General features: G+C 39.3%; 2 protein-coding genes across 3 annotated transcripts; both read right to left on the bottom strand.

Moving 5' to 3' along the window:
- Positions 1-2885: 2885 nt before the first annotated feature.
- LOC115240077 lies at positions 2886-3631 on the bottom strand. The gene is made up of 2 exons (XM_029815048.1): positions 3032-3631; positions 2886-2961 (listed from the first exon to the last, which is right to left on the bottom strand). The coding sequence occupies exons 1-2, from the start codon at positions 3629-3631 to the stop codon at positions 2953-2955; spliced, it is 609 nt and encodes a 202-aa protein (XP_029670908.1). The 3' UTR covers positions 2886-2952.
- Positions 3592-6218, bottom strand: LOC115240079 (uncharacterized protein K02A2.6-like). 2 transcript variants are annotated; one of them, XM_029815050.1, is made up of 2 exons: positions 5495-6218; positions 3592-5424 (listed from the first exon to the last, which is right to left on the bottom strand). In XM_029815050.1, the coding sequence occupies exon 2, from the start codon at positions 5012-5014 to the stop codon at positions 4016-4018; it is 999 nt and encodes a 332-aa protein (XP_029670910.1). In that variant the 5' UTR covers positions 5015-5424; positions 5495-6218; the 3' UTR covers positions 3592-4015. Both variants share the same exon structure in this region, with proteins under 2 accessions (XP_029670910.1, XP_029670911.1).
- Between the last annotated feature and the right edge of the window lie 2180 nt (positions 6219-8398).

Here is an 8398-nt window from a genome sequence, read left to right as displayed (position 1 = left end):
AAAATAACGAGACGAGACTGTTCTCGTTTCGTTTATCATGCCGTGCTTGATTCGTACCGCGATTTCGCTGCCATCGAATTTACCGTCGTCAATTTTTTAAAGAGATTTTTCTTTCGAGAAATATAAGGAAACGTGCCTTTATTAAATTCTTATTAACTTCTTTTATTCAAAAGATATTTATATTTATGCATGCATAGAGTTGGGTTATCGCGATTTTTCCTTTCTTTTTTAGTTTAAATTTTTAATTTTTGTATAATTCTTATATTTTGCCTTTTTTTTGTGTTTTATTATTCGTATTGTGTGAATTCTTGTATTCATTCGCGTACTTGTAATCGTTTTGTTATAAAAATATCCGTATATCCCGGAACTTTAGAGACTCTGAGGTCTTTTGCTGAAAAATTTCTTCAAATCTTTTATTTCACGAAATTTAGAATAATAAAATGTAATTTTAGTCAAACATTGCATTGCATATATACGTTTATGATGGATATAATTAAATGATGCGTTTATTCGAGTTAGATAAAATCATCCTTCAAATACAAAAGGAAGATAAACCGCGAAGGAAGGAGACTGGCAATGATGGGATGTGTTTACAACTGGTAGGCGTATTTATGGTGGTTACGGTTCCTCGATCGTTTACATGGGTAATTATGTTTGGCTTGAATTAATCTCTCTCTCTCTCTCCCGCTCTCTCTTTCTCTCGCTCTCTCTCTCTCTCTCTCTCTCTCTCCCGCTCTCTCCCCCCCCTCTCTCTCTCTTATCTATTATAAATTTTTAAAATTATAATTTTATAAAAGGGTAATACACGAAAGAATTATCGTACATGAGCAACTTTTTAATAAGCAACGAGCGACGATTAAATTAGAAGAAAAAGTTACTCAGAATTATGTCCTTGACAACATATGTCAAGGTCAAGGTCATTGGGGCTGGGTCCCCTATTCGCTATGTTTACCAAAAAATTTTTCCTTGAAAAATAATTATCATAAAAAATAAACTAAAAAATGATTTTTCTCTAAAAAATAACTCTAAAAAAGAAAAACCTTTAAAAAATAAAAAATCAAAACTAAATATGAAATCAATTTAAATAGCCAAGTACATAGAAGCAGTTCAGTTTGTGAGAGTTTGTAATTTGAAATACTATTTGTTTGATAAAATCAGTCTTGCATTTATAGAAATATTATAGGTTCTCTCGAAAAAATTAAAATGCATTTTATTTTTATTAAAAAATTACATTATTATGTTCCCCTCCCAAATAAATATTTTGTATAATATATAAAATAGCACTATTATATTGCGGATATTATTACAAATAGTAAATCATAAAATTAATTTTTACTGTAATAACGTCGATTACATTAATCACCAATTTCGAATTTAAAAGTGCTCCATGCCAAACTGATCGACACGTTTTGAAATTAATCATAAGCTTTACCAGATAGGCCCGAAATGAACAGGATTAAAATTAAAGTGATATACAAATACTTGGCATGCCCGATCTGAAATAAAAATTTGCAAAAGATTATCAGAAATCATTATCAATATGTTAATTATCAGAAATCATTATCAATTCATTAATAAAAATATATGACATATAATGCGACTCGGGCACGCCAAGTTTTTATATGTCACTTTAATCTTAATCCTTTTTATTCCGGGCCTATCTGGTAAAGCTTATGTATAATTATTTATTTAACTTCAGCCATATAGCCAAGAAGTGGACTTGGTTTACAAATTATCCTTATGCACACATACCTCACCACACACATTCATATCTTTTACAATTCTAAGACTAGCTAGGACTAGCTTATTTATTCCATTTCATATTCATATTATTTTATCTTATTTCCTTTTCTTTTCACATCTCTACTTTCTTTTCCTATTTTTTTATTATTAATTCCTTTTTCAACCACAATTTCCGCAGTATCCTACCTTTCTTATTATTTAACGCATCACTCCAAATACTATCTTCTATTTCCTTACAATTTTTCCTAAGTCTTTAAACCAATCTTTTATTAGTTCGCATTCTTTTACATAGTGATTCACACAATCTTTCCCATTGCCGCAAAATAAACACAATGTCTCCTCTTCCTCCAACCAATATTTATTCTCCTCTTCCATATTTCCGCACCTTCACCTTAACAATGCCCTTATCATATCTCCTATATTGCCTTCGTCTACACTACTTTTCCTCAGATAACTTGGTCCTTCATTTCCTGTTTCCAATTCCTTATATTTCTTGTTGCATCTGGCCTCTCTAATTTACCTCTGGTAATGATTTCCCGTTCCTATTCATTCCTTCCTTACCGGCACTCTCCATGTTGCCCGTTCTCTTCGCCATCCTAACCCCAAAACTTCGTCGTTACTCTTTACCTCCAAAGATCTTCCTTTCTATTGTACTGCTTCACCTCCCTTCATTTGTTACCCTTCCATTCCTTCCGCTCTCTTATCCTATTTAACTTATACGCTCCTACTTACTCGCTTTACACTTAAATTCAACTAAAACTATCTCACATACCCAACACGCATTCACTCGCTCACACGCCCTCTAACCAAGTCCGACATATTTTGATATAAAAAATAAAATATCTCGTAAAATATTTAGTATTCGATAATCTTACCGTAATACTTTTATGTACAGAATAATGAGACAAATCAATTAGTGTAAAAAAAAACGCTTGGATCTATGGATCTGGCCTCCTGCTCTCAATGCTCTCAATAGTTCCGATAACTCTTTATCTTTTTCAGTCTCTAAAGCGATTTTATTTACCGTCACTGGAAGTGTATTTATTAATTCTATTTGAAACGCATCTACTACGTCGGTTGTAGATTTATGCTGACTAACTGGTAGTCTGGACAAACAATTCGCATTCGCATGATCTTCCATGCCCCTGCTTCCCGCAACCGTGACAACGCACGTCTTGACGCAAAGTATACTTTGACGCTAAATGTGGCTTACCGCACCTGAAACATTTTATATTAGAGTTTAAATCGCGCTTTCGACGCGCGGTTGATGACTGCCCGCTGGGCTCACTCGCTCGCTGCTTTGTACGGTTCTCCGTAGTATTTTTGATGTAGGCTTCATACCCGCTTTCAGGTATTCAATACCTGCCTGCGTTGTACTTGATGCTCCCACAGATTTCATCTGTTCCGAACTTTTCTCGGATAGTTCCATTGTAACGGCAACGTTTACTGCTTTCTCAAAAGTAAGATCTTTTCTTTCCAAAAGACGTACTGGTGCCTTCTTATTTAGCATGCCGAAAACTAGCTGGTTTCTGAGGGCTGTCTTGAGGTAATCCCCAAATTTGCAATAAATGCTCAACTTGTGCAAGGCTGCTACAAATTGCTGCACCGACTCTCCGTCTGCTTGCTTCCGCTGATAAAATTTATAATTTTCAGCGATTTCTAATGGCGCTGGCGCGTAAAATTCCTCCAACTTTTGGACTAGTATCTCGTAGGTCTGCCCAAACGGATCCTCTGGGTCAAGTCGGTCACATAGAATATCGAAGGTCGTCGGACCCACATAGTGAAGTAGGTATGGCACACGTGCATTTCCTTCGATCCCGAACACCAGGAAAGCGCCTTGTACGTCTATACTAAATATCGTAGTTGAACCCTTGAAGGAAAATAGCATAATGCTGCATGCGCATTGCCGAATAAATTGGTAAACTCTTTTCTGGTGAGAAAATTTGCACTAAGGGACGATGATCCGTTACCAACGTAAATCTGTTTCCGTAGAGAAATTGAAAATACTTTTTTACCCCAAAGAGAGATAATTGCATAAGCCTCTTTATCGATTTGAGAGTACTTAACCTGAGTAGTTGAAAATGCTTGAGATGCATATTGTATAACTCTCTCTGATCCATCCGGATATTTATGAGACAATACGGCACCAACTCCGTATGAGCTGGCGTCTGTAGCTAAAATCAAAGGCAATTTTGAATTAAAATGTATTAACACTCTATCGCTCATAAAAGCTTCATTCGCTTTTTTTAAATGCGTGTTCACATTCTTGTGTCTATTGGAATAGACTATTTTTACTCAACAATCTGTTTAACGGATGCAAAATAGTGCTCAAGTGTGGTATGAATCTACCATAATAATTTATCATTCCCGTAAAAGTGCGGACCTCTGACACGTTTTTAGGGCGAGACATGTTTTTAATAGCTTCCATTTTGTCTTTTTCCTTATGCACACCTACTTTATCTAATGTATACCCACAGTAACTAACTTTATCCAGAAAGAATGTAGATTTTTCCCAGTTTAACTGTATATTATGACTATGCAATCTATGTAGTACTTTTTCAAGTCGAACTACGTGTATTTCGTCGGACTCTCCCGTAATAATGATATCATCAATGAAAATAGCTACTCCTTCGATTCCCTGAAGAATATTCTCGATTTCCCGCTGCCAAATGGCAGGTCCGGGAGCTATTCCATACATAAGTCTATTTACTTTATAAAGGCCTTTACACGTACTTAAAGTTAATATTTCGCGATCTTCCGGAGCAATCTCTAATTGTAGGTACGCTTGTTCAAGATCAATTTTTGAGAACTTTGTTCCGCGTGCAAGTTTTGCAAATAACTCGTCTACAGTAGGAAATGGACGATCATCCACAATTAAATGAGGGTTAACTGTGACCTTGTAGTCACCGCAAATGCGAATACTACCGTCGCGTTTCAATATGGGAACTATAGGAGTTGCCCATCTAGAAGTAGTAACTTTTTCAATGATACCGGCCGACTCTAAATTATCTAGCTCCTGCTCTACTAACGCTGCTAATTTGAACAGCACTGGTCGTGCTCTTACAAAAACAGGTGTAACGTTTGGCTTCAAAGTCAATCTAGCTTTAATACCCGATATTTCTGATAATTTAGAAATACACTCTTTTTTGAACGTATCGAATAGACTTTTAAGTTTACTATTTGGGCTTGACAATACTGTATTTACAGACGCATTGTCAAGCAAGAGGTCATATCCATTTGACAATTGTCGTATCCATTCTCTACCATCCATTCTATTTCCGCCTACTAAGTATATATTTAACTTTTTTACTAGTGATTTAAACTTAACACCTACTTTTACAAATCCTAAACTACGCAGTGCACAATTGCAATAGCATATCAATTGTAAATTTGTTGGATGTATGGGTGTACCTGAAAAGACGAGCTGTTTCGTATTTGCTCATTACTGTTACCGCCGCTCCGCTGTCTACTTCAAACTGTACGTGTTTGTTATTTACATCAAGCGTAATCAGAATTTTTTCTCGGTGATCTGCATGTTCCAGTTGTAAGATTTCTTCCAACTGATTTGTTGTGGAGCTGTTATCAAAGCAGACTATGCGCAGATGCCCCTGCTTCCCGCAACCGTGACAACGCACGTCTTGACGCAAAGTATACTTTGACGCTAAATGTGGCTTACCGCACCTGAAACATTTTATATTAGAGTTTAAATCGCGCTTTCGACGCGCGGTTGATGACTGCCCGCTGGGCTCACTCGCTCGCTGCTTTGTACGGTTCTCCGTAGTATTTTTGATGTAGGCTTCATACCCGCTTTCAGGTATTCAATACCTGCCTGCGTTGTACTTGATGCTCCCACAGATTTCATCTGTTCCGAACTTTTCTCGGATAGTTCCATTGTAACGGCAACGTTTACTGCTTTCTCAAAAGTAAGATCTTTTCTTTCCAAAAGACGTACTGGTGCCTTCTTATTTAGCATGCCGAAAACTAGCTGGTTTCTGAGGGCTGTCTTGAGGTAATCCCCAAATTTGCAATAAATGCTCAACTTGTGCAAGGCTGCTACAAATTGCTGCACCGACTCTCCGTCTGCTTGCTTCCGCTGATAAAATTTATAATTTTCAGCGATTTCTAATGGCGCTGGCGCGTAAAATTCCTCCAACTTTTGGACTAGTATCTCGTAGGTCTGCCCAAACGGATCCTCTGGGTCAAGTCGGTCACATAGAATATCGAAGGTCGTCGGACCCACATAGTGAAGTAGGTATGGCACACGTGCATTTCCTTCGATCCCGAACACCAGGAAAGCGCCTTGTAGGCGCTGCAGCCAACGTTTCCACGTGGACACATTCGGATCGAATGCCTCAACCGCGAACGGTCCTAGGATCGTCGGTTTTGAATCGGCAGCTTGCCGAGCCATCATAATACCCAGAGAATATGGAGTTTGTACACTAAATGTACTCACTTGAATCAATCGATACCGGTGAACTCGACTTGTGTACGTCGAGGCTTCCTCGGCCGAGCACGCGGTTGATGACTGCCCGCTGGGCTCACTCGCTCGCTGCTTTGTACGGTTCTCCGTAGTATTTTTGATGTAGGCTTCATACCCGCTTTCAGGTATTCAATACCTGCCTGCGTTGTACTTGATGCTCCCACAGATTTCATCTGTTCCGAACTTTTCTCGGATAGTTCCATTGTAACGGCAACGTTTACTGCTTTCTCAAAAGTAAGATCTTTTCTTTCCAAAAGACGTACTGGTGCCTTCTTATTTAGCATGCCGAAAACTAGCTGGTTTCTGAGGGCTGTCTTGAGGTAATCCCCAAATTTGCAATAAATGCTCAACTTGTGCAAGGCTGCTACAAATTGCTGCACCGACTCTCCGTCTGCTTGCTTCCGCTGATAAAATTTATAATTTTCAGCGATTTCTAATGGCGCTGGCGCGTAAAATTCCTCCAACTTTTGGACTAGTATCTCGTAGGTCTGCCCAAACGGATCCTCTGGGTCAAGTCGGTCACATAGAATATCGAAGGTCGTCGGACCCACATAGTGAAGTAGGTATGGCACACGTGCATTTCCTTCGATCCCGAACACCAGGAAAGCGCCTTGTAGGCGCTGCAGCCAACGTTTCCACGTGGACACATTCGGATCGAATGCCTCAACCGCGAACGGTCCTAGGATCGTCGGTTTTGAATCGGCAGCTTGCCGAGCCATCATAATACCCAGAGAATATGGAGTTTGTACACTAAATGTACTCACTTGAATCAATCGATACCGGTGAACTCGACTTGTGTACGTCGAGGCTTCCTCGGCCGAGCACGTGCGGAAATATAGGTTACGTTGCTCAATCTCTTACTTTCTCCAGAAGAGATCCCATCCTCGTCGCCAATTTATTATGTATTTGCGAGCTTTGTCAGTTTCAGGTTCTTGGAACAACAAATGAATCCCTCGGACTATAAAGTGTCTTTATTACTTTTGTGTAACGCTCGGTATCTTCGTGTCTCGTGTTGCGTGCCGTGGTCGGGCCGGACGGTGCGTTCGAAAACACTACATGATCATGTCGTGTGGTGGATGTGGGATACGGTCTCGGTGGAGCTAGTGGGTTACTATCGACGAGAGTTATCGAACGGTCGGTGTGTACTGCCATGTACTGCCGTAATATCACGTAATATTTACAAACAAAAATGGCTGATTCAGATGTGATTGTTCGTCGAAAACGCATATTAGCACTGGCTGTAGTCGCTTCCGACCAATTATTGCAAAATGTTATGTCAGATAGCAGTAGCAGTGAAAGTGACGAAGAATTGGATTTTGCATTGTGTAAAATGCGATTGAGAGTGCGAGGTGGTAGAAGGACACCAGCACGGGTTGAAGGTTATATATTGGATATAATTCCAAGGATGACCAATAAAGCATTTCCCGAGCATTTTCGAATGACTCCGAGCACTTTTGAGAGTCTAGAGACGCGTTTGGGTCCGGCATTATTTATTACAAATAATACAGGCCGACTCATGATACCGGTAAGAAACCAACTATTGTCGGTTTTGTGGCTGCTGGCTACTCCGGATTCATACAGGTAAAATATCATATTATCAATTATTCATTGTTACAGTGTTGTGAAAATTGATGAAATAACTATCATTTATTTTCTTGTCTAGATCTGTAGCCGGGGGCGTGCGGATGGGGTACACTGGTACGCTCCAGTGTAGGGCGCAAAATTTTAATAGGCGCCAATAATTTTTGAAGTGTCCAAAAACTGACCGAAAATTGACCGCTGCGATGACCGCCCTTACCCGGCTCAATGCCGCCCGCTTGTAAAACCTTGTTTAATCGAATGGCAGCGTGGCAGCAAGAAAAAAATTTGCTTCAGAGATAGCCTACGCTATACTACATAAGGCGGTAAGCAGTAAGCAACGATGCCAGAACGAAGTCTTGGCTTGGCTCACCGGCTCGGCAGTGGAGGGATAACGCGGCACTTTGTACGCCGGAATATACAACCGCCATATTTGTTACTTTTCTTGTGTTGGGGGTACTATATGGGATACTATATGGGGTACTATAAATACATATACATATAATATAAGGGAAAGTAGGGTAAAACCGGGTACTTTTTTGGATTTGTTTTCCTACAAAAAATCTGAGAGCAAAAAAATGTTTGCTAACCGTTAGT

The sequence above is a fragment of the Formica exsecta genome, unplaced genomic scaffold (genome assembly GCF_003651465.1).
Source record: "Formica exsecta isolate Colony F162 unplaced genomic scaffold, ASM365146v1 scaffold402, whole genome shotgun sequence".
Classification (NCBI taxonomy): domain Eukaryota; kingdom Metazoa; phylum Arthropoda; class Insecta; order Hymenoptera; family Formicidae; genus Formica; species Formica exsecta.
Note: the sequence above shows the minus strand (reverse complement) of the source record. Positions and strands in the feature narration are given on the sequence as shown.

What these genes read in the sequence shown, in the direction of transcription:
- LOC115240079 (XM_029815050.1), bottom strand. Translation starts at nt 5,014, where the DNA reads ATGGATGGTAGAGAATGGATACGACAATTGTCAAATGGATATGACCTC.
- LOC115240077 (XM_029815048.1), bottom strand. Translation starts at nt 3,631, where the DNA reads ATGCTATTTTCCTTCAAGGGTTCAACTACGATATTTAGTATAGACGTA.